Source organism: Stomoxys calcitrans, chromosome 5 (assembly GCF_963082655.1).
Source record: "Stomoxys calcitrans chromosome 5, idStoCalc2.1, whole genome shotgun sequence".
NCBI lineage: Eukaryota > Metazoa > Arthropoda > Insecta > Diptera > Muscidae > Stomoxys > Stomoxys calcitrans.
Window position 1 is genome coordinate 27,220,733 of NC_081556.1, and position 26,542 is coordinate 27,247,274.

Below are 26,542 nucleotides of genomic sequence, written 5' to 3' on the forward strand. Positions count from 1 at the left end.
CTGCCGTGATGGTAAGGTAGCTTTCTCTTTTGTCACGTGGTAAAAATGGACGCTGTGTTATTCTTGATACAATGTCCGAGGTTCCAAGCAGTGTGGATTACAACCTACCTGAGCCGCTTTTTGTTAAAAATGACTGCACCACTATTCCTAATATAACCGATTGGAGTTACGACATCCCTTGTAATAGAAGTTACATAGACTTCTATACGGATGGTTCCAAACTAGTTGACCAAGTGGGCTTTGGGCTGTACTCTTAAAGATCTAGAACTGGTCGTATCGAAAAGGTTACCCGACCACTGCAGTGTGGAGATCCTTGCAATAAAAAAAGTGGTGGAATCGCTAAGACATAATGTTAAAGACGATTGTCATAAATATCTGCTCAGACAGCCAGGCAACCATTAAATCCTTGGAGAACGTATTTCTGAACACCTAAACGGCCCTTGACTGCCGCAGATCTCTCCACGAGATGGCTGAACAGTTCAAAATTCACCTGTTTGGGTGCCGGGCCACAGAGATATCACAGGAAATTGTAAAGCAGACGAGCTTGCGAGACTAGAATCTACCTTCCACATTCCAGGGAAACTGGAATCTGTGGGTATGCCTCTAGCGACATGTAAGCTAAGTTTTCAAAACCAGGCCCGAAGGACAACGAATGATTGATGGCCACAAAGAAGAGGCTGTGAGCATTCCAAAACTATGTAGCCTGATCAAGACTTGAATAATTTTCCCGTTATGCTGTCATTGGTCACGTCTCAAACATAGTGTGCGTCATTACAGGTCACTGTCTAATCGAAAAACATGCTGACAGCCTGAAGATTGTCAGTAATGACTTTTGCAGAAGATGTGAGGACATCGAAGAAGAAGATACTATTTTTCTTCTCCTGTTCCTGTGGTATCACAATTGACGAAAACTTCTAAGTGAAGGGGTACCACTTTGGGTTTTCATTTCCTTGATAACCCTTCTGATTTAGAGGATGTGAACACACGCAAGTTGTTGGGCTTTTTAAAGCGATATGGATGGTTCAGCCGTAGGAACTCGAAGGCATCTTCCTTCTCTTGTTCCTGTGGTATTACAATGGACGAAAACGTCTAAGTGATGGCAGACTGCCACTTTAACCCTACCTAACCTAAAGCCTTCCGAGAGGATCATAACCAATTATAACTTGAATTGCGAGTATTTTGGCAATTTTATTTTTTTTTTCTTTTCTTTGGGAAATTTAAAATTAATTTTCAATATCCATCCGATACCCATCTACTTACACATACATACATATGATATGTGTATGTATATATGGCAAGCGAATTATAAAGCTATAGGTTTGCAATTTGCAGGTGCAACCCTCGAAAGCTAAAATCGAATTTAAGATAATAAAATATCTATGCTTAAATAATTAATTTTAAAAATAATGTTTTTTAATACTTCAATTGGATAGTTGTCAATAGCAGATATCTGATAAAGAATGTTTTTCGAATATTTTGTCAAAATACTTGGTTTTAACTCTATCTTATCAAGACTATTTTAAGTGTAATCAAAAAATATTTGGTATAAAAACCCGTAGTCATATTGAAGCCAATTATAGTTTGAATTTATTCGTTCAGTGCTACGTGATAATCATGAAATTCTTCATTGTTTTGGTTGCCGCTTTGGCTATGGCTGCTCCCGCCTTCGGCAGGACCATGACTCGCTGCTCGTTGGCCCGTGAAATGTATGCCTTGGGTGTACCCAAATCCGAATTGCCCCAATGGACTTGCATTGCCGAGCACGAGTCTTCCTACCGCACCAACGTTGTTGGCCCCACCAACTCCAATGGCTCCAACGATTATGGCATCTTCCAAATCAACAACTACTACTGGTGCCAACCTGCCAATGGCCGTTTCTCCTACAACGAATGCAAATTGAGCTGCAACAACTTGTTGACCGATAGCATCAATGACTCCGTCACCTGCGCCCGCAAGATCAAGTCCCAACAAGGCTGGACCGCCTGGTCTACCTGGAAGTACTGCAGCGGTTCCTTGCCCAGCATCAACGATTGCTTCTAAATATCTAGGAGAAGTTATTATAAATAAATTTGAAATTGGTTAAATGTGAAATTTTGTACATTTTATTTCAGTGTTCATTGTTCTTTGTGAAAATTTAAAAAATTTCGAGTAATTTTTGGTGCGTGGAGACTGCAAATGCAAATTTGCCCATGAACATTCCAATAAGGAACAGGGGCAAACTTCTCACATATCAATGAGTGCAGTCCGATTCAAGTTTTAAGCTCAATGATAAGGGATCTCCTTTTTATAGCCGAGTCCGAAAGGCGTGCCGCAGAGCGACGTCTCTTTGAGGAAAAGTTTTTGCACGGCCTAGAACCTCACAAATGTCGCCAGCATTAGTAGGAGTTAACAACTGCTAAAAATCTCTGCGCTACGGTGGCCTCCGGTGCGTAGAGACTATGTATCGAATATATTTGAATATCGCTGACATAGAAACTAATCGGTACATTTTTAGCAACCTTTTCTCCGGATTTGAAGTGTCGGTAAGCTCTCTGATGTAATTTAGGCTGGTGAAATCGTTGTTCGTTCATTTAACGGTGCAAATAACATGTTTGTCTAGAGAGACCTTATGGAGACCTTTTCTTATAGATGAGTCCGAATGGTCCTGATGCGAAACCCATCAGCAAAAAGTTCAAAAAATATGAAGGCCACTGGCGCAGAGGTTAGGAGGTCCACCAATGACGGTATATTTATCGTTTCATGGATGCTGGAAACCAAAATATAAGTCGTTGTACAAAATTTCAGCTACACCGATTCGGACCTTACTTCACAAGGACATCGAAAGGATAAGATTTACCTCTTGTACAGTCTGAGCAAGACTACTAGAGAAATATCGGTTCATTTATCCGTTCGGTTTATATGAGAGCTATATCAGGTTATAGACCGTCTGGGCCACTCTTTGCATGAGCCAGAAGAAAATAGATCGGAAAGATGATTTATATGTGAGCAAAATTCCAAATTGCAAATTTTGCCCATGAACATTCCACTAAGGAACAGGAGCAAGCTTCTCACATATCAATGAGTGCAGTCCGATTCAAGTTTTAAGCTCAATGATTAGGGGCCTCCTTTTATAGCCGACTCCGAACGGCGTGCCGTAGTGCGATACCTCTTTGGAGAGAAGTTTTACATGGCATTGTACCTTACAAATGTTGCTAGCATTAGGAGGGGAAAACCACCGCTGAACATTTTTTCTGATGGTCTCGCCAGGATTCGAACCGATGCGTTCAGCGTCATAGGCGGACATGCTAACCTCTGCGCTACGGTGGCCTCCTTTATATGTGAGTTATATATAAATATGTAGTTATATCATATCTATATGGAGGCCACCGTAGCGCAGAGGTTAGCATGTCCGCCTATGATTCTGAACGCCTGGGTTCGAATCCTGGCGAGACCATCAGAAAAAATTTTCAGCGGTGGTTTTCCCTCCTTATGTTGGAAACATTTCTGAGGTACTATGCCATGTAAAACTTCTCTCCAATGAGGTATCGTACTGTGGCACGCCGTTCGGACTCGGCTATAAAAAGGAGGCCCCTTATCATTGAGCTTAAAACTTGAATCGGACTACACTCATTGACATGTGAGAAGTTTGCCCCTGTTCTTTAGTGGAATGTTCATGGGCAAAATGTGCATATCAGGTTATTGACCGTCTTGGGCCATACTTTGCATGGATATTGTGAATTGTACCTGAATCATTTAAGACGTTAGTCTAGTTGAGACTCAGGAAAACAAATCGGGAGGAAGGTTTATATGTGAGCTATGTCTAGATAGGTAGCTATATAAATATTACGATTTGAAATTACGTTTTGAAAACTTTATTTTTGAGATAGCTGTTTGATATTTTGAAAGGTTAGAGCTGAGGTGTTATCCAGATGAAGTGCAAAATTTTAAAGCTATAGGTTGTGCGGACGCATCTTGGCAGGGCCCCCAAGTTGGTCACTTCGGCATTTCAAAACCAGTAAGGAAACGCAAAAAATTCGGGCGGTGCCTAATGTATAATACCCTACACCTAACCTAAAAGTACAAAGTGGAAGCTTTATCTAATAATCACCAATTTTGATGGACCTCGCCGGATGTTTCCGATTAGAAATATATACTTTTAGGGTCTTAAACTATTATTTCAGGGCATTACGAACGGTACGATAAATACTAAGACGTATGAAGAAAAATTGGTCGATAAGTTGCATTCTGATGTGATCTATTTGTAGCTAAACCCATAGGCAGCGCTGGTCGATGAGTCCACAGTTAGTTAACTATTGAAGTGCAGTAATTGTGGATAGAGATAGATGGCACTGATTTCATCCATTAGGTGGCGCTATGGGGTATAAATTCTGCTAGTGCTAAAATCTGCTAATATAAGGTTTGGCAAATGCTAACCAAAGAACGAATAGTAAATATTTCTTTTTTATACCTACCATCGAGGGATGGGGTATATCGGTTCATATTTAGATATAGCTCCCTTATAAACCGATCTCCTTATTTGACCCCTTGAACCCCTGGAAGCCGCAATTTTTTCCGATTTGGCTGAAATTTTGCATGCGGTGTTCTGTCATGACTTCCAACATCTGTGCCAAGTAAGGTCTAAATCGTTCTATAACCTGTTATAGCTCCCATATAAACCGATCACTTGATTTGATTTCTTGAGCCCTTACAAGCCGCAATTTTTATCCGATTTGGCTGAAATTTTGCATGCGATGTTCTGGTACGACTTTCAACATCTGTGCCAATAGCGGTCCATATCAGTCTACCATCTGATATAGCTACCATAAAACCTATCTTTCTCTCATCCTTGTTCTATACCTAGAAGCTTTAAATTTTGCTGGTTTGACAGAAGTTTGATATGCAGTTTAAATTATGCCCTTCAACTAAATTTATTTTGGTATAAATTTTTAACAGAATCCATAGTGGTGGCCCGGTCGAACTTAGTGCGCTTTTACTGGTTTTATACCTACCATCGAAGGATGGGGCGTAGACTAATCAGGTCATTCCATTTGTAACACCTCGAAATATTGATCTACGATCCCATAAGGTATTTATATTCTGGATCGTCTCGACATTCTGAGTCAATGTGTCCATGTCCGATCGATGGTCGAATCACTGTAGCGGTCGAACACGTAAAGCCAGCCGCTTAAAATATTTTCACACATACTTCTTATTGATTTAGGTCGTTGGGAATTGCAAATGGGCCATATTGGTTCAGATTTAGATATAGCCCCCATGTAAACCGATCCCCGGATTTGACTTCTTCAGCCCTTAGAAGTCTAAATTTTCATCCGTTTTGGACCATCAAAATTGGTTCAGTGTAAGATATGGCAACGCCCGACTTTTGCCTTTCCTTCCTGGTTTTGAAATGCTGAGGTGACTAAATTTGGGGTCTTGCCAAGATGCAACCGGACCACCTAAGCCTTGAAAGCCTTTTTGCACTTCATCTCGATAATAGCTCAGCTCTAACCATTCAGGAATAAAACTTTTTAGAACTTTTTTACGAACGATATGATAAATACTAAGACGTATGAAGAAAAATTGGCGATAGGTGGCGCTGGTTAAACGATAGATTGCTCGATAAATCCATAATCAGTTAACTTTTGAAGTGAAGTAATTGTGGATAGATATAGATGGCATTGATGTCATCCATTAGGTGGCGCTAGGGGCCATAATTTGTTCTAGTAGTGTTCTGGATAACCCAGCACCATGGATTCTGTTAAAAGTTTATACTAACTAAATTAAATTGAAGGGGCATTATTATTACATACCAAACTTCTGTTAAACCAGCAAAATTCAAGCTGCTAAGAACCGAACAAGGATAGTCGAGAGATCGGTTTATATGGTAGCTATATTAGGTTATAAACTCATTTGGCGCAGTGTTTGGAAGTCATAACAGAACACTATGTGCAAAATTTGAACCAAATCGGACAAAAATTATGGCTTCCAGAGGCTCAAGAAATCAAATCGTGAGATCGATTTATATGGGAGCTATATCAGGTCATATCCCTATTTGGACAGTACTTGGCACAGTCATTGGAAGTGATAGCAGAACACTACGTGCAAAATTTCAGGCAAATCGCACCAGGCTTCCAGGTTCTCAAGAAGTCAAACCGTGAGATCGGTTTATATCGGAGATATATCAGGTTATAGACCGATTTGAACCGTACGTGGCATAGTTGTTGGAAGTAATAAGAGAGCACTTCGTGCAAAATTTAAGCCCAATCAGACCTAAAATTATAGCTTGTAAGGACTCAAAAAGACAAATTGGCGGAGCGGTTAATATGGGAGCTATATCAGGTCATATCCCGATTTGGACCATACTTTGCACAGTTATTGGAACTGATAGCAGAACACGTGCAAAATTTCAGCAAAATGGAATAACAACTGCGGCTTCCAGTTTGATTTCGAGCAAACTTCTTAGATATTGTAGTAGTCGTTGAGGAAAACGTTGTACTAAATTTTTGGAAGTTTGGTCCATAAATACGCTTGCATTGGCTTTAGTTGTCAACATCGGGAGTTCTATATATAAGAGAGCTATATCTTAACCTGAACCGATTTCTATAAAACTCACAAGTAATATCGAGAGTCAAGAGAAAATCCTTTCTGCCTATTTTTCATAGAATCGGTTAACAAATGACCACATTATTGCATAGTTAACCCAAATCGGACGAACATATAAATGAGGGCTATATCCAAATCTGAACGGATTTTTTCCAATTTCACTTGGCTTCGTCTCCAAATCGAAAAAGATCCCTGTACCAAATTATAAGACGATCGGTGGAAAATTGCGGTCTGTACTTTGTACACAAATTAACATAGACAAACAGATGGACAAACAGACAGACAAACGGACAACGGATCGAATCTCTCATCCTTGTTCTATACCTAGAAGCTTTAAATTTTGCTGGTTTGACAGAAGTTTGATATGCAGTTTAAATTATGCCCTTCAACTAAATTTATTTTGGTATAAATTTTTAACAGAATCCATAGTGGTGGCCCGGTCGAACTTAGTGCGCTTTTACTGGTTTTATACCTACCATCGAAGGATGGGGCGTAGACTAATCAGGTCATTCCATTTGTAACACCTCGAAATATTGATCTACGATCCCATAAGGTATTTATATTCTGGATCGTCTCGACATTCTGAGTCAATGTGTCCATGTCCGATCGTTGGTCGAATCACTGTAGCGGTCGAACACGTAAAGCCAGCCGCTTAAAATATTTTCACACATACTTCTTATTGATTTAGGTCGTTGGGAATTGCAAATGGGCCATATTGGTTCAGATTTAGATATAGCCCCCATGTAAACCGATCCCCGGATTTGACTTCTTCAGCCCTTAGAAGTCTAAATTTTCATCCGTTTTGGACCATCAAAATTGGTTCAGTGTAAGATATGGCAACGCCCGACTTTTGCCTTTCCTTCCTGGTTTTGAAATGCTGAGGTGACTAAATTTGGGGTCTTGCCAAGATGCAACCGGACCACCTAAGCCTTGAAAGCCTTTTTGCACTTCATCTCGATAATAGCTCAGCTCTAACCATTCAGGAATAAAACTTTTTAGAACTTTTTTACGAACGATATGATAAATACTAAGACGTATGAATAAAAATTGGCGATAGGTGGCGCTGGTTAAACGATAGATTGCTCGATAAATCCATAATCAGTTAACTTTTGAAGTGAAGTAATTGTGGATAGATATAGATGGCATTGATGTCATCCATTAGGTGGCGCTAGGGGCCATAATTTGTTCTAGTAGTGTTCTGGATAACCCAGCACCATGGATTCTGTTAAAAGTTTATACTAACTAAATTAAATTGAAGGGGCATTATTATTACATACCAAACTTCTGTTAAACCAGCAAAATTCAAGCTGCTAAGAACCGAACAAGGATAGTCGAGAGATCGGTTTATATGGTAGCTATATTAGGTTATAAACTCATTTGGCGCAGTGTTTGGAAGTCATAACAGAACACTATGTGCAAAATTTGAACCAAATCGGACAAAAATTATGGCTTCCAGAGGCTCAAGAAATCAAATCGTGAGATCGATTTATATGGGAGCTATATCAGGTCATATCCCGATTTGGACAGTACTTGGCACAGTCATTGGAAGTGATAGCAGAACACTACGTGCAAAATTTCAGGCAAATCGCACCAGGCTTCCAGGTTCTCAAGAAGTCAAACCGTGAGATCGGTTTATATCGGAGATATATCAGGTTATAGACCGATTTGAACCGTACGTGGCATAGTTGTTGGAAGTAATAAGAGAGCACTTCGTGCAAAATTTAAGCCCAATCAGACCTAAAATTATAGCTTGTAAGGACTCAAAAAGACAAATTGGCGGAGCGGTTAATATGGGAGCTATATCAGGTCATATCCCGATTTGGACCATACTTTGCACAGTTATTGGAACTGATAGCAGAACACGTGCAAAATTTCAGCAAAATGGAATAACAACTGCGGCTTCCAGTTTGATTTCGAGCAAACTTCTTAGATATTGTAGTAGTCGTTGAGGAAAACGTTGTACTAAATTTTTGGAAGTTTGGTCCATAAATACGCTTGCATTGGCTTTAGTTGTCAACATCGGGAGTTCTATATATAAGAGAGCTATATCTTAACCTGAACCGATTTCTATAAAACTCACAAGTAATATCGAGAGTCAAGAGAAAATCCTTTCTGCCTATTTTTCATAGAATCGGTTAACAAATGACCACATTATTGCATAGTTAACCCAAATCGGACGAACATATAAATGAGGGCTATATCCAAATCTGAACGGATTTTTTCCAATTTCACTTGGCTTCGTCTCCAAATCGAAAAAGATCCCTGTACCAAATTATAAGACGATCGGTGGAAAATTGCGGTCTGTACTTTGTACACAAATTAACATAGACAAACAGATGGACAAACAGACAGACAAACGGACAACGGATCGAATCGAAAAGTGATGCTGAATCGATCGGTATACTTATCAATAGTTCTATCTCGTTTTCTTATGGGAAAAGAAAGAGAGGCGAGTTCGGTGAACATTTTATTTCATGTTCAGGACCGGTCTATTGGCCGCCTAGATCGTGCGATTTAACGCCTTTAGACTATTTTTTTTTTTGTGGGGCTATGTTAGAGGTCATGTCTATAAAGACACGCCCGCTTCAATTGACACATTGGAAGATAACATTGAAGCATTTACTCGTGAGATACCGGCCAAAATGTTGGACAGAGTATGCCTAAATTAGACTAAGCGGATGGACCATTTGAGGCGCAGTCATGGTCAACATTTGCATGAAATAATCTTCAACATAAACTTATATGAACCGTACTATCGATTTAAATAAAGATTTCATGCATTTGTGAATTTTATGTTTTTTTTGAGAAACTTTCCTATATCTCTTAAAAAAATCACCCTTTATATATATGAGAGCTATATCTAAATCTGAAACGATTTCCATGAAATTCACCAGTAATGTCGAGAATCAAGAGAACCCCCTTTCTGGCAAATTTCGGCAGAATCGGTTAACAAATGATCACATTATTGCAATATTAGTCCAAATCATACGAACATATATATTGGAGCTATATCTAAATCTGAACCGATTTTTTCCAATTTCAATAGGCTTCGTCTCTAGGCCGAAAACCATGTTTGCATAAAATTTTAAGAGGAACGGACGAAAATTGCGACCTGTACTTTGTACAGAGGGACATAGCTTAATCGAATCAGAAAGCGATTTTGAATTGATCGATATACATATCAATGGGTCTCCCACTTTTCCATCTGGGTGTTACAAACAAATGCTCTAAGTGATAATACATTGGTAGTGTAGGCTGTAAAAAAAAATTGTCAAGTCCTTATTGGTAAACCCGATGTTTCAAAAAGTCATTTTAGGGTGTAGCGAAGTGCACTCGACCAGCTAGTTGAATTTTATACATAAACTAACTGTACCGGGCCTGCTCCGCGATGCCTTCTTTTACTTTACAGGGAACAAAATTATCCTTTGAACATTTTTTTTGACAATAAAAGAGCATTTAGTCCCCATAGGTACCCCGTCCGAAATTCAGATACCAAATTTTGGTTAATTTAAGAGAGATCAAAAAATTATGCTTAAATCGCACTACCCACCTCGAGATCTGGCAAGGGGGAGGGTCCGCCCCACCTTCAGATATCCAAAAATTTATTATCCTGTTTTCACCACGGGATCATTAAGCACCATCTGTGAAAATTTCAAGACAATCGGTTTAGCCGTTTTTAAGTCTATAGGGAACACACAAACAAACACAAATTGAATTTTATATATAAGAAGAAGATATGCATATAAGAATTCTGCTCCATGTCTATGAATTTGAAATTATTACTTGCTCAAGATTATTTAATAATGGTAAATTACCTAAATTTAGAAGCAATTTTTCAACTGAATGCGTGTGCGTACGCGAAGCACTCGAAAACAAAATAAAAACAAGTAAAAGCGTTCTAAGTTCGGCCGGGTCGAATCTTATATACCCTCCACCATGGAGCGCATTTGTCGAGTTCATTTCCCGACATCTCTTCTTAGGCAAACAATTATATAAGAAAAGATTTGCTCTGCTATTAGAGCGATATCCAGATATGATCCGGTTTAGAACACAATTAAATTATATGTTGGAGACCTATGTAGGATGTCAGCCAATTCGAATAAGAATTGCGCCCTTTGGGGGCTGAAGAAGTAAAATAGAGAGATCGATTTAATATATAGGAGCTGTATCGGGCTATAGACCGATTCAGACCATAATAAACACGTATGTTGATGGTCATGAGAGGATCCGTTGTACAAAATTTCAGGCAAATCGGATAATAATTGCGACCTCTAGAGGCTCAAGAGGTCAAGATCCCAGATCGGTTTATATGGCAGCTATATCAGGTTATGAACCGAATTAAATCATATTAAGCACAGTTGTTGGATATCATAACAAACCACGTCGTGCAAAATTTCATTCCAATCGGATAAGAATTGCGCTCTCTAGAGGCTCAAGAAGTCAAGACCCAAGGTCGGTTTATATGGCAGCTATACCAGGTTATGGACCGATTTGAACCATACTTAACGCAGTTGTTGGAAGTGATACTAAAACACTATGTGCAAAATTTCAAGCGGCTAGCTTTACTCCTTCGGAAGTTAGCGTGCTTTCGACAGACAGACGGACGGACGGACAGACGGACGAACATGGCTAGATCGACATAAAATGTCGCGACGATCAAGAATATATATATTTTATGGGGTCTCAGACGAATATTTCGAGTAGTTACAAACAGAATGACGAAATTAGTATACCCCCATCCTATGGGGGAGGGTATGAAAATTTAATAAATCGGTGATTCAATAACTTTTAAGACTAAATATTCTATCTAATCTAACATGCGTCTGTGTCACTGCAGAATCGGAATATATAAAGCCATGAACATTCGCCAAACCATTCAGTTTCAGTTTTTCCATTCAGCAAAAGTTGTTTAAATTATATTTAAAAATTACATTTGGAATCATGAAAGTTTTTGTGGTAGTACTTGCCGCCTTGGCTTTGGCTGCCCCCATCTTTGGCAGGACCATGAATCGCTGTTCTTTGGCAAGGGAAATGTATGCCATGGGTGTGCCCAAATCCGAATTGGCTCGATGGACTTGCATTGCCGAACATGAATCGAGCTTCCGCACTCATGTTGTTGGTCCCGCCAACTCGGATGGCTCCAACGATTATGGCATTTTCCAAATCAACGATAGATACTGGTGCAAACCAAGAAATGGAAAATCCTCACACAACAATTGCGGATTGAGCTGCGACTCCTTGTTGACTGATAACATCAAAAACTCTGTCAACTGTGCCCGCCTAGTTATGAGGTCACAAGGCTGGGATGCTTGGTCTGTATGGCCAAAGTGTAGTGGCAAATTGCCGAGCATTGATGATTGCTTTTAAGTGACGCATTAGTGTGTGGGTACAGCCGATATATTGTTTCACTTTGGTACCCATTGGCTTCACATTTTTAATTTTTTTTTTTTTTAATAAATAGCCCCAAAATAGTTTTATTTGACTATAAAAAACACCTGTCGAATAAACCGATTTCAAATGTACATTAAATTTTCTTTTAATACCAGTGATAGCATAAACTTAAATTTTTATTCTTGTTCTTGTATTTCAAAATTTTATTAAATTTTAAATAAATTGCAATAGTGAAGCCTACACTTTAATTTGTTTTCTTCAAGTGAAACGCAAAGATAATTCGAAAATTGAAAGCGCATTGTAGTATTTTCTTTCAACTCGTCATGCCTGAGGAGGCCACCGTAGCGTGTCCGCCTATGATGCTGAATGCCTCGGATCGAATCCTGGCGAGACCAATGGAAACATTTTTCAGTATGGAGTATAAAATGTATATCGGTATTTGTTGATATGTCTCAGTGGGAAGGCAATGTACTAAACATTGTAAGCGGTTTTTATACCCACCACCATAGGATGGCTGTATACTAATCTAGTCATTTTGTTTGTAACAACTCGAAATATTGATTTAGGACCCCATAAAATATTTATATTCTTGATCGCCTCGAAATTCTGATTCTAACTAGCAATGTCCGCCCGTCCGAAATTTGGACGGGGTACCTGATATCCAATTTTCGCACCAAGTATTTGGGGACCAACCCAACCCCGAAAACACACCTAAATCGGACATATTTACCGAACTTGGCAATATGCGACTCAAATGAAAGGTATTTGCGAATAGAATGCGAATTTGATATACAAATGTGGGACCAAGTGTTTGCGGGGTAGACTTGGTCCCACATTTGGATATCAAATTCATTGCCATGTTCGGTAAATATGTCCGATTTAGGTGTATTTTTGGGGGTTGGGTTGGTCCCCAAACACTTGATCCGATAATTGTATATCAGATACGTTTTCGGGAAAAAAAGTGTCTAGGGAGCCACCTCAGCCTCGTTAATCCACCCAAATAGGGCGTATTTTCTGACCATTGCAATATGAGGCTCAAAAAAGAGATTTTTTAGAGTAGAAACCGATTCTGATATATATTTTCAAGGACAAGTCACTGAGTGGCCGCCCCATCCCCAAAACCGGTCATGTTTCCCGACTATGGAAATAGTCGAGAAGACCACGAATCTGATATCAACATTCGGGATCAACTGTCTAAGGGACGTCTCACTCCTATAACAACGCCCCAAATAGGTCGTATTTGCTCACCATGAAAATTTGGGTTTTAAAGAAAGTGGAGCTCGATATTGATAGTTTTTAGGGCCCATACCCCAAACTGGACATATTTGCTGACTTTTGCAATAAGGGGTTTAAATGAAAGATATTTGAGATTAGCAAACTTATTTGATATTCAATTTTGAGGCCAATGGCAATGGAGATTGGGCGATCACCTCGCTCTCAAATATGGTTCAAATCAGTATATAACATGATATCGCGCCCATGTAACCCGGTCTCTCGATCATCCTTGTTCGGTTCGTAGAAGCTTTGCGTGTTTGACAGAAGTTTGGTATGTACAATAAAATTCTGCCCTTCAATTAAACTTATTTTGTATAAATTTTTAGCAGAATCCATGGTAGTGGGTTCCCAGAATTCGGCCCGGCCGAACTTAGCACGCGCTTATTTGTCTTTATTAAAAATTGCAAAATTAAATCCATATTTTATTACCCTACTATATCCACAATGTGCTACAGGGTGTATGAACATTGTCTATTTGTTTACAACGCTAACAAGGAGAAGAGGAAGACCCATTGATAAGTACACCGATCGGCTTAGAATCATTTCCTGATTTGATTTAACTGCATCCGTCTGTCTGTCTGCATCAAGGTATAGGTCGCATTTGTTGTTCGTTTGTCACAAAATTTTGCACAAGTCACTTTTTCGGTCCAAGGACGAACCCTATTGATTTTGCAAAAAATCGCTTCAGAATTAGATATATTTCCCCTATATATCTTTCATACTGTATTGCCATTCATTGCCGTAATAGCCATAATGTTGGTTCGAACTTTACAAAATGTTGTACACCCAGGCAAAAGTTGATATCAAACGTGCTCATTTCAGTACCATACGGTATTGATAGTAAGTCAACACCGTATGGTACAAAAACAATACCGGATAGTATGGATGAAACATAAAATGATTAGTACCGTTTGGAACTAGCCTATTTACCGAACTGGTATTGATTTTAATGCCAATCTGTTATTGGTTTTAATACCAGACCGTTATTGGTTTTAGTACCAAACGGTTATTGATTATTCCTCCTCGTAAGGAACGTAAAAAAAGAGCAATGAAAATAATTTTAATCTAATTTCATTTCGATTATTTTTGTTTATAATCACAAAAAGTAATGTTACACCGTGGCCAACCTCAATCCTTTGTATTCAGCAATTGATTTCATATGCATTGATTACCAGAAGTGGTTTTCATATGAATACACAGCATCGTTTTCCATACAAGAGACTATCATGTTTTTAATGTAGAATGTCCTTAGAATTTGTACTATTTTCATTTTCACCGCTTGCGAGTATTTGAACAGGGTTTTACGCACTCAAATTGTATTAAAAGATTTTATTTATTTGTTTAACAAATATTCTATAATGGTGTCAATATTTTAAGAACAAAGCTCAACAACACTACTACAAATTTGACGCCGTCAACTCTTAATAGCCACCTTTTATGGTATTGAATTGATATCAAATGGTATTAAAAATCTTTGCCAATGAGGCGGACAAAATAATACCGGGTGGCATTGGAAAATTGCCGTCATATTCTATCGGTGTACGAGATGTTTTTTTTTGACGTCAAGTATATGTGTAAAATTTCATCAAAATCGGTCTAGATTTAGATATAGTTCTTATGTATATCTTTCAGCCAATATTGCTATTTATGCTGTATTGGGCACAATTATGGTCGGAACTTTACAAAATTTAGAGTGAGGTGACCCCTTTTTTTAAAAATCCTTGCAGATATCTAGTTTGCCATAATGCTTCTCTTAGTAAGTAAGTTATTTTTAAACATTCTCACGGGAGTTTTGATGCATAGAAACTCCAGCTCCTTCATGATTGACGTCGGTTTTGTCTTATGGAAAGCACCTTCAATGTCAAGAAATGCCAACATTGTATATTCCTTGACAACGATAGAACCCACTACGTAGGCGACCAGATTGTGAAAGGCTATTTCAGTGGACTTACTTTTACTATATGCATGCTATTGTCGAGACAGGCGATCTCCAGCGATCTTTGCCCTGAGATATGTTTCTATTAACTTCTCAAGAGTCGTCAGCATAAAGCATGACAGACTAATAGGACGAAAATCATTTGCCTTCGTTAAGTGAGTTTAAAAATACTAAACTAGATAGCTTACAAAATTTTTAACAACTTTTTTTATTTCAATAACACATCAATTTGTAAAATTTTCCAAAAATGTAAATTACTGCTTCTCTACTCTTTATTACAAAAAATTCTACATTTTTTACCTTTTTTTACAATTTTTGTTACGCTTGCATCACTGATGCCATCACCAAAAACAATCATCAATGCTGGGCAACCAGCCGCTGCACTTTGGCCACACAGCCCAGGCACCCCAGCCTTGTTGGTTCTTAACTTGGCGGGCACAGTTAACAGAATCTCTGATGTCATCAGTCAACAAGGAGTTGCAGCCCAATCGGCATTCGTTGTAGGAGAATTTGCCACTTTGTGGTTGGCACCAGTACAAATCGTTGATTTGGAAAATGCCATAATCGTTGGAGCCATCCCAGTTGGCGGGGCCAATGACATGAGTGCGGTAGCTCGATTCATGCTCGGCAATGCAAGTCCATTGAGGCAATTCGGATTTGGGCACACCCATGGCATACATTTCCTGGGCCAAGGAGCAGCGATTCATGGTCCTGCCGAAGGCGGGTGCAACCATAGCCAAGGCGGCTAATAAAACAACAAAGACTTTCATGATTCCACAATTAAATAGAAACTGTGATTTTTGGGACAGTTTTTGTGATTTATATAGGAAAACTAGTTCTGCAGTGACACAAATGCAAATTAGATTAGATAGAATAAGTAGTCATATGAAGAATTTAATCATTGCTTTTTGGAGTACTTTATATTTTGCATTCGATTGCTTAAAAAGGCATTGAGTATAGCGGGAGGTTGCTTTTTAATAATCCCGTACAAGTACAAATTTCAAAATTATAGATATCGAGTAGATTAGGCTAATAAATAGCAATGATGTGTTGATAGCATTTTGTCATCCCATATAAGTGCCGAAATTTGTTGATTCTAACGACTATTCTAGATATCCGACCCATTGACCTACAGTGAGAGGAAGCCACTGCGGCTATGAAACTTCGGGCTTTCTGAGACTGGATTGAGGATAGGAGCAGCTCATGTCATCGCGGTATAATCGAGGCGACGATAGGTAGAAACTGATGCGTATACCTGAGACGACACTTGAGGTCGAGTGCGAGGCACTGCTGCCAGCGGAACATTTTTGAATTGACGGAACCCTAGTATGGATGGATCAAAGCTAGAGGACCGAGTGGGCCTGGAGGTCTACATTGAGAACCCAAGGACTGAGATCTGTTTTAGACTGCCTGACCATAATACGGTCCTGCAGGCGGAGATCCGGGCGATCACGCAATGCGTAAGGTGGTGTGGTGTTACCACGAGCACGTCGAGTTTCATATCTTTGGGGACAGTAAACAAGCCATAAGGGCAGTCACAACCAGAATGGTAAGATCACGAAAAGTCTTGGAAAGAAAGAGATTAACGCCTTCTCTGAGGTTGTAACGGAGTAAGGGGGGAATGAGAAACCAGACGATTTGGCAGTGAAGGCCAAAAACCTGATGTCTATAAGCTTGGTTAACCCGAAGCCTTTCGGGTCGACGCAGTCCGAGTTAAGGGCGTGGGTGACCAAATAAATAATATCTGCTTGAAATTTTGCAAAAATGTAAATTTGCCCATGAACATTCCATCAAGGAACAGGGGCAAACTTCTCACATATCAATGAGTGTTGTCCGACTTTTGTTTAATAAGGGGCCTGCTATTTATAGCCGAGTCCGAACGGCGTGCTGCAGTGCGACACCTCTTTGTGTAGAAGTTTTTACATGAGTTTACATTAGGAGTAGAACAAAATCCGCAGCCCGGTTTTTATGCTTGTAGCCACATTTTCATGCGGAGGTGTCGATCCTCGTCAAGCTCCTGTAGGTGAACAAGGTTGTTGTGGTCCAAAAGACCAATCGCCGAGGGAACAGGGTGACGATCGGTTATTTAAAGGCTTCAGTAACCCGCCTTGTTATATCGAGCATCATAGGTACTCAGTATTTTTGCAAGAGCCGGTGCCGCCCGGCCTCTCACTGAGACTCTCTGCTCGATACCGCTGATTGTCCGCGACTGCCGTTGCAGCTACTCCGTATAGAGCATTCCACTATCCGCAACCTGTGGATGCACGCAGTGATGTACACCACCCAGATCGGAACTCAATGTTCCAGTCTGTGTAGTGCTTACAGTTATCCCGTGCCGGACCCGGTGTTGCTTCATTCAGCAAACTATTTAAGAATACCATCCAAATGGCTTCCAAGAATTTACTATCATAAACTGACCACACTGGGGGCCACCGTAGCGCAAAGATTAGCATGTCGTTCTATGATGGTTGTTATGCTGGCGACATTTTTAAGGAACTATGACTATTTCTATTCCTTCTGGGTGTTACAAACAAATGTACTTATAATACCCTGTACCACAGTAGTGACAGTAATGACATATGGTATGAAAAGGTGCGAGTTCTAATCCGCCCAATGCCACCTTAGCCAACCCAGTGAAAATCGGGCTTAGACATAGAAAACGTTCCAATGTCTTATTACCTTTCCAACATGCTCTACATACTCTGTCTCCGGCCTCACCAATTTTGCATATGTGCCACTGTAGTCCTATGCCACCAGTAATCATACCGAAATCCATACTAACTTGGTTCCTACTTCCTCTCAGTAATAGCCCGTCTTCTCACGAACCAGATCATCCCATACGATTTTCGTCGTCCACCGACCGTTTCGCAATTCCGTTTGTCGCCCGCGCCCTTAAGTTGGACGGCGTCTACCCGAAAGGCTAAGGGTTAACTATATTTATTGAGGACAGTCCTCTGGCCTTCACCGCCAAATCGTCTGCCCCTTCCTTTCCCCTTAAACCGTTATGGCCCGGAACCCAAACGATGCGAATTGTGCCTTTCTCAGAGAAGGCGTTAATTTCCTTTTTACATTTACGTCCGTAAAGATGTTCATACTTGACTTCCTCGCGTTAATACCACACCGCCTCCGCATTCCGTGATCGCCTGGAACTCCGCCTGTAAGACCGTTTTATGGTGAGGCAGCCTAAAGCAGATCTCAGTCCTTGGGTTCTCAATGTAGACCCCCAGGCCCACTTTGTCCTCTAGCTTTGATCCATCTGTGTTACATGATCTTCCCGATGGCAATACTAGGTTTCCGTCAATCCAAGACTGTGGCGCTGGCAGCAGTGTCTCGCACTCGACCTCAAGTGTTGTCTCAGGTATCCGAACGGAAACCTCTTCCCTTCCTTCCAGGTTTCCTATCGTCGACTGGATTATACCGCTCTGGTATGAGCTGCTCCTATTCTCAATCCATTCCCCAATCGCTTTAAGTCTCATAGCCTCAGTGGCTGCCTTGCTTTTAATCTGTATGTCTATGGATCGGATATCTAGAATAGTCTCCAGTGCCCTAGTGGGCGTGGTCCTTATCGCTCCGCCTATGCCAAGACAACATATTCTCGGAACCTGTTGTATGGTCCTTACGTTGCACTTTTTCTCCATCGGCGTCCACCTGACTACTGAGGAGTTATTAAGTAATGGTCTTATCACGCTCCTGTAGAGCCAGTGGACTATCCTCGGATTCAGGCTCCATTTCGAGTCAACGACCCGTCTACATAGTACTTAAAATCTGTGATCCTTTTCGGTACGCTCCTGAATGTGACACTTCCAATTCAGTTTTCACACCTAAGTATTTGACCTAAAATGTGATCTTGATTGAGGAAACTTGGTGCGTTAAATTGGCCCACCTTCGTCTTCCTCGTGAACAGGCATATTTCAGTCTTCTATGGGTTAACATTGAGATCTCTAGGTTTAGCCCAGTCATATGCCATATGCAAGACCCTTTCGGTCCTTCTGCATAGTTCGTTTGCATTCTTACCCCTTAAAAGCATTATAACATCGTCTGCGTAACAGAAGGGTTTCAATCCCTCGTCAGTCAGCATCCGTAATAGGTCATTTATGGTGGACATCCATAGGAGTGTAGATAAAATGCCCCCCTGTGGCGTGCCTTGTGCCACTTTCTCCCTTTTATTTATGCCATGGGACACACAATTTATCCACCTGTTCTTTAGCATTTTGTTTATCCAGTCTCTAAGGACCGGGTCCACCCGGTACTGGTCTAAGGATTGGATCAGTGTGTCGGTCCGCACATTGTCAAAAGCCCCCTCGATGTCAATTCATACCGCCACGGTGTACGTTTTGGCATCGAAGGATTCTTCTATTTTATGCACAACCTCGTACAAGGCAGTCTCCACCGACCTTCCCTTGACATAGGTATGATGCTTGTATTTACCTTAATACGTTCCACGATTTTCAGTAGAAAGACGTAAGGCTTATGGGTTTGTTTGGGCCTTTGGTGTCTTATAACTTGCCTTGCCGGCTCGGGTATAAACACCACCCTTGCCTCCTGCCAGGCTTTCGGAGAATATGCAAGTCCTAGGCACGCTGTGAAAATATTGGCCAGACGAGGCGCCAGATAGTCTGCTTCTTTCTGTAGTAACGCCAGAAATATTCCATCAGGGCCGGTCGACTTAAATGGTTTGAAGCTCCTCATGATAAACCTTCGATCAACACCATTTTTCCAAGATTCCGAAGTCTTCGTGAGTCCCGTCGTATCCTGTGGAAAATGGGTTTTCATCAAAACCCTTAACATGTCCTCCGTTGTCTCTGCTCTCATTCTCATGTCGTCTACTAAAGTTTCAGTTTGACATGGGTTTTTGAGAGAAACTTTTTTATCTAGACGGCGTCATTAACGCTATTGGCCTGTTCGCAGAAAAGCATCCAGGAGGCACGTCTTGCCGCTCTAGTAATCCTATTGTATCCCTTGAGCCGTGTGTAATACACATCCCAATAAACTTCCGCTTTTTTACGACGTGCTCTGTTAAAAAGTCTGCGGACCTCTTTCCCAATATTGCGAATCCCCCCGGTCATCCAGGGGTTTTCTTGGGCTAATTTCCTTTCCCGAAGAGGACAACTACCATTGAAGGACCCCACCAGTACTGTTGACATTTTCTAAGAAGCGTCAAGTCTTTTTCTGAGAAGCGTTCCGAAATTTCTCCAGTTGGTTTTCAATTTATTCCGGAAGCTTATCGGATTCGGCGCTGGCCGTACTATTCTAACCCTAATGTAGCGATGGTCAGAGAAAAAGTGTTCTATGGAGACCCTCCAATCCTGAACCTCATCGATTAGACTCTTGTGCAAAATGGAATAAGATGAGACAGTGACTTGTCATAACGGACACAATGACTGAGACGTCTGTTCTAGCCAGTGACAGCAAAGCGGTAGACCTCTGGATAAGGCCACATAATTTTGGAATGCTCACAGCCCCTCCTTTGTGACCATCTACCATTCGTTGCCTTTCGGGCCTGATCTTGAAGACTTAGCTTACATGTCGCTAGAGGCATACCCACAGATTCCAGTATCCCCTAGAGGTGTAGGATAGTTCCTAGTCTTGCATGCTTGTCCGCTTTTCAATTTCCTTATATATCTCTGTGGCCCTGCACCCAAAACAGGTGAATATTGAATTGTTCAACCATCTCGTTGAGAGATCTGCGATTGTCGAGGGCGGTTTTAGAGTTTAGATATACGTTCTCCAGGGATTTAATGGCTGCCTGGCTGTCTGAGAAGATATAATTGTTGTTATGACATTATATCTTAGCCATTCCATCACTACAGTGGTCGGGTAACCAGTTCTAGGGTTTCATATTGCACCTCAAATTCTATGTTACTTCTATTACCAGGGATATCGTAGTTCCAATTGGTTCTATCAGGAATACTGGTACAGTACTTTTTATCAAAAAACTACTCAGGCAGGGTTTAGTCCTGGAACATCGGACATTGCATCAAGGATAACACAGTGTCCGCAGCCGCCATATGGCCAAAGAGAAAGCTCCCTTAGAAATAAATCAAGGTGCTTAAAATTTCGGACAAATACTTTCCATAAGTGTAGGTGGTTTGGGATTGTAAATGGACCCTAAAGGTTTTTGATTTGATATGGCTGCCATGGAAACAGATCTCGGATATTGACTTCTTGAGATTCAAGAGGTCGCAATTTTGTTCCGATTTGGCTGAAATTTATATGAGGTATTTTGTTCTGATTTCCAATAACTGCGTCAAGTATGATTCCTGATAAAGCTGTCATATAAACCGATCTCGGATCTTGATTTATTGAGCCTCTAGAGGACGCAATTGTTATTCGACTTGGGTGAAATTATGCACAAGATCTTTTGTTTTGATATCCAATGTCTTCCAAATCGGTTCATAACCAAATAAAGCTGCCATATAAACGGATATCGGATCTTTATTTCTTCAGGCTCTAGAGGAAGCAAATTCTTATCCGATTTGGCGGAAATTCTGTCTGTCCATGTTAAATTGTGTACAAACTACAGGTCGCAATATTCATCCGAACGTCTTCAAATTTGGTACTGGCATGTTTTTTGGCCTAGAGACGAAGCCTATTGAAATAGGAAAAAATCGGTTCAGATTTATATTGAGTTGCCCAAAATATATATATATATATATATATATATATATATATATATATATATATATAGGATTTTCTTATGTCTTCTTATGTTACTGGTAAATTTCATAGAAATCGGTTCACATTTAGATGTAGCTCCCATATGTATGTACGTCAGATTTTGGCTAATTTGCAATAATTTTGTCATTTGTCAACCGTATATAATGCAGTTTGAATATATTTGCTCGAAATTTGATACAGGTAAATAGACTATCTAAAAACATCCGCCCAGGTCCATCAAAATTGGTTCAGAATTAGATATAGCTCCCACTTTGTAGCTATAGTATAGGTGTAGGGTATTATAAAGTCGTCACCATCCGACTTTTGCCTTACTGGTTTGTTTTCAACGTTGTATTTTTTTATGACTTCTAATAGCCTTTATAAGTACGGTCCATCCGTATCTGTAGTTCTATCTACTACATATTTGAAAAAGTCATTCAATGAACTTGACAAATGCGATCCATGGTGGAGGGTATATAAGATTCGACCCGACCGAACGCTATAATACGCTTTTACTTGTTATATGAGTAAGTAATTGAAACTTTTATTTATTTTTTCTCTTTTCAGGTAAATGCAATAGTAATTTGAATATGAATATCGTAAGTCATAAGTTTTTTCATATATTTACAAATTACAATGAACCAAAATATTTGTTATACAAGAATAAATCCTAAGTTAATCATAGGATCTTTTAATAAAAGCGCTATAAAAGATTTTAAATAAACAAATACGGTTTTGGATATCTGTGAAATTCTTTATTCCTGTGAAAATACGTTCGATGCCATTGTGTATGGAACTCGATTACTTTTGCATTGCAACACCGGCAAGCTTGCAGAAGTCCAGACGCCAACCATATTTTTCGACAGTTTTCAAGCATAAATCGGCCGATAGTGTTGCAATTTCGCATTCGATTTTCGATCGTCAGTGGCTTGTTGGCTAAAACCATAGACTTGACGTCGGCCCACAGTAAATAGTCTAACGGCGTCAAAACGCACTACCGAGGCGGCCAATCGACTTGACCATATCGTGAGATAACACGATTCCAATCTTGGTTTCCAATAAATTGATTGTGGCATTCGCTGCATCACACTGAGGACGACTCCATCTCATGCACTGAATTTATTGCTACATCTTATGCCTCTAGACATTGTGGCTATCCAAATTGTAGCGACCACAGCCGTGAAGTAATGGGAGCTTTTTCATTGGTCATGTGGCGGTTACGGACACCGTGTTATCCTAAATACAATATCCGGTATTCCATTTAGTATAGATTACACCCTACCTGAGCTGCTTTTTGATAAAAAAAATACTGTACCACTATTCCTGATTGAACCGATTGGAACTACGATATCCCTGGTAACAGAAGTTACATAGACTTCTATACAGATGGTTCCAAACTAAACGACCAGGTGGGCTTTGGGGTGTACTCTAAAGATCTACAACTGGTCATATCGAAAAGGTTACCCGACCACTGCAGTGTGTATCAAGCAGAGATCCTTGCAATTAAGGAAGTTGTGGAATGGCTAAGATATAATGTCAATACGACGATTGGCATTAATATCTGCTCAGACAGCCATTAAATCCCTGGAGAACGAGTTTCTGAACACAAAAACCGCCCTCGACTGTCGCAGATCTCTCAACGAGATGACTGAACAGTTCAAAATTCACCTGTTCTGGGTGCCGGGCCACAGAGATATGCCAGGGAAAACGGATGAGCTTGCGAGACAAGGAACTACCCTACACATTCCAGGGGAAACTGCAATCTCTGGGTATGCCTCTAGCAACATGTAAGCTAAGTTTTCAGGACCAGGCCCGAAGGACAACGAATGATAGATGGTCACAAAGTGGGGACTGTGAGCATTCCAAAACTTAGTGACTTAATCTAAACTGGAAGAGGTCTACTGCTTTGCTGTCATTGGCTAGAACAGATGTCTCTATCATTGCGTCCGTCATGACAGTTCACTATCTAATCGGAAAACATGTTGGCAGACTGAAGGTTGCCAGCAACGACCTTTGCAGAAGCTGTGAGAACAACATTTCTCTTCAATAGCAAATCTTATTGAAGAGAAATGTCAAAAGAGGGTCAAAGAGTATGGGATCGTTTGTTGTCCCTATCGGTCTACTGCTATAGCGTTCCTTTTTAAAAACCCTTTACAAGCCACAGTTTCAGCGAAATTAGGGAATGAATCCGCTTTTGATGAGATTAGGAAAAATCGGACTATAAGGCAGATATGTCTGAATAAAGTCTGATTTGGATCATATTCTGGTGGGATGACGGAAGGCTCAATACAAGACAATATGTAAAATTCCAGCAAAATCGGATAATAAATAAAGTTTTTATTGACTTTAGATCCTTAATCGGCAGATCGGTCTATATGACAGCTTTATCTAAATATAGTGCGGTCTAAACCAGAATGTCGGAAGGCTTAAAAAAACTCTCTGTTCACAATTTCAGCGAAATCGGGTAAAAACTAAAGATTTTATTGGCTTTAGACCCTTAACTGGCAGATCGGTCTATATGGTAGATATATTTAAATAAGTTCCCATCTGAACCATATATCAGTCGGATATCGGAAGACTTAAAGCAACTCAATGTTCTAAATTTCACAAAATCCGGTAATAAATAAAGCGTCTATGGGCTTCAGACCCTTTAACGCAGATCGGTCTATAAGGCAGCTCTATCTAAATTAATTCCGATCCGAACCATATATAGACCGGACGTGGGGAGACTTGAATGGGTTGATTCCAACAGTGAATACATCTGCTTTTCAAGCATCCCCTCCCCCGCTATCCTCGCGCGTTCCGGTCTAGGACATTTCTCGCTATATCATCGCGCGGTCGGCGTAGGATATGACCCAATCAAGTCCATTTTTTCTTCCTGATTTCTAAAACGGCAGGGAAAGTGTTTATCCTTCTTTGTTATTCTTCATTTACCGTTTGACCAGAAAATTCGGAGTATTTGTCATAGACAGCGATTTATGAAATCTTGGACTTTATGAGTAGTCGCTTGTATCAAGCTCCAAGTTATACAACTATATAATAAAATGGATTTCACATTACTGTTGAAGATCCCGACTTCTGTATTATGTGAGATGTCACTTTGTTGAGTTTAGGAAAAACGCTTCAAGCCTTGTTGATACGTACGCGTATATCTGCCTCTGCTCCTCCGTCCTTTGTTATTTTGCTGCCAAGATAAGAGAAGTTGTCAACGTCTTCAATGATTTGCCCGTTTATAGTGAGCGGTGTCAGATCTGCCGTTCCTATCCTCATTAATTTGGTCTTTGCTATATTTAACCTCAGGCCTACTTTGGCAGCATTTTCATTCAGTCGTTCCAGTTTGCGCAAAGAGGCATATATCATCCGCGTAGTCGATGTCTCCAAGGATGTCGTTAATACCCCAGCGTATGCCATAATACGGAGTCCAAAAAAATTAGAAATAGCGTCGGTGACAGGATGCAACCCTGCTTCACTCCTTTCGGGGCGAAAGGTCGGCTCTCTTCTTCATTGAAACGGACGAATCTTCATCATTTCCTAATTAGTTTTACAATTTTTGCAAGAATGCCCACTGTGTCAAGAGCACGCTGGAAGACGATGAATAAAAGGTAAAGGTGTGTATAAAGTTCTGCAGACTGTTCAAACCTGCCTGTTCCTTCTTCAAAATGCTATAAGGTGCAGGGGAAATACGCTGCAGAAGAAGTCTTCTCATCACTTTATTTATTGCCTTTAGCAATGTAATCCCCCTCCAGTTCTTACTCTAGGTTAGGTCACCCCGCTTCTTTGGAATTGTGACCATGATCCCCTTCTTTCATTCCGTGGGGACAGTGTTTATATCCCAGGCCTCCCTGATTATTGGGTTGATCGCTTGAGATAGCAGGTATGTTATCAGGGCCTGCTGATTTGCCGTCGTTGAGCGAGACCAGAACGGTCTCAATTTCTTCGCAGGTAAGTGGGGCCGTGGGTTTTGGCGCACAGGGATTAAAAAGGTCGGAGCTTACGTCCTCGTTTGCTGGTCCTTTAGAGTTGCAGAAACCGCGCCATAGCTCGAACCACATTTCAGTTCAATGTCGGGAGGCTTAAGCTCACTCACAGTTTCAAATTTCAGCGAAATCGGGTCCTAAATACATCTGTTATGGGTTTCAGACTCTTAATCGTTAGATCGGTTTATATGGCAGCTATATGCAAATATGGTCCGATTTGGCCAGTTCAAGAACCTAACAAAAAGACATATCTGTGCCAAATTTCAGCTCAATATATCCATTTTTTGAAGGCTGTAGCGTGATTACAACAGACTGACATCGTTAAAACGCCTTAGAAATTTACTACGATCCGAAAAATTTCTAATTTGAGAGCACGGAAATGAATATTTCGATGTGTTGCAAACGGAATGACTAAACGTATAACAAACCTATGTAAGGCCTATGTTATTGATAAGGTTCTGATTGAGCCATTTGTTACTCAAATTAAACTGAAGTGAGATAATCATGAACACCATTTTGAACACCATGTCATTATAGCACAACTATTTCTTTACATTAGCTGATCTTTATTTACAACACCAAAAACTTGTTGAGGAAAGTAATTTTTTTATTTTTTCGGAAGCATTAGCACTTATACATTCAATGATTATTTATTTTTTCAAGTGTTAACTTTTATTTGGTTTTTCATTTATTTTTACTTAGTCACCTATCTAAGATCTTTCTT

The 26,542-nt window shown here is 40.2% G+C and overlaps 4 protein-coding genes across 5 annotated transcripts in view; 3 read left to right on the top strand and 1 right to left on the bottom strand.

Moving 5' to 3' along the window:
* LOC106092522 (uncharacterized) overlaps nucleotides 1-26,542 on the top strand; it is a 363,841-nt gene that overhangs the window by 252,215 nt on the left and 85,084 nt on the right. The gene's annotated exons all lie outside the window — the stretch shown is intronic.
* On the top strand, nucleotides 1,577-2,105 carry LOC106092520 (lysozyme 1). Its single transcript, XM_059368532.1, has one exon. It carries the CDS (start codon nucleotides 1,615-1,617, stop codon nucleotides 2,038-2,040), a length of 426 nt encoding a protein of 141 aa, XP_059224515.1. The 5' UTR covers nucleotides 1,577-1,614; the 3' UTR covers nucleotides 2,041-2,105.
* On the top strand, nucleotides 11,492-12,121 carry LOC106092516 (lysozyme 1-like). Its single transcript, XM_013259394.2, has one exon. The coding sequence runs from the start codon at nucleotides 11,524-11,526 to the stop codon at nucleotides 11,947-11,949; it is 426 nt and encodes a 141-aa protein (XP_013114848.2). The 5' UTR covers nucleotides 11,492-11,523; the 3' UTR covers nucleotides 11,950-12,121.
* Nucleotides 15,526-15,966, bottom strand: LOC106095302 (lysozyme 1-like). The gene has a single exon (XM_013262540.2). It carries the CDS (start codon nucleotides 15,952-15,954, stop codon nucleotides 15,526-15,528), a length of 429 nt encoding a protein of 142 aa, XP_013117994.1. The 5' UTR covers nucleotides 15,955-15,966.

Coding starts and splice junctions, on each gene's coding strand:
- LOC106092520 (XM_059368532.1), top strand. CDS start 1,615: ATGAAATTCTTCATTGTTTTGGTTGCCGCTTTGGCTATGGCTGCTCCC.
- LOC106095302 (XM_013262540.2), bottom strand. CDS start 15,954: ATGAAAGTCTTTGTTGTTTTATTAGCCGCCTTGGCTATGGTTGCACCC.
- LOC106092516 (XM_013259394.2), top strand. CDS start 11,524: ATGAAAGTTTTTGTGGTAGTACTTGCCGCCTTGGCTTTGGCTGCCCCC.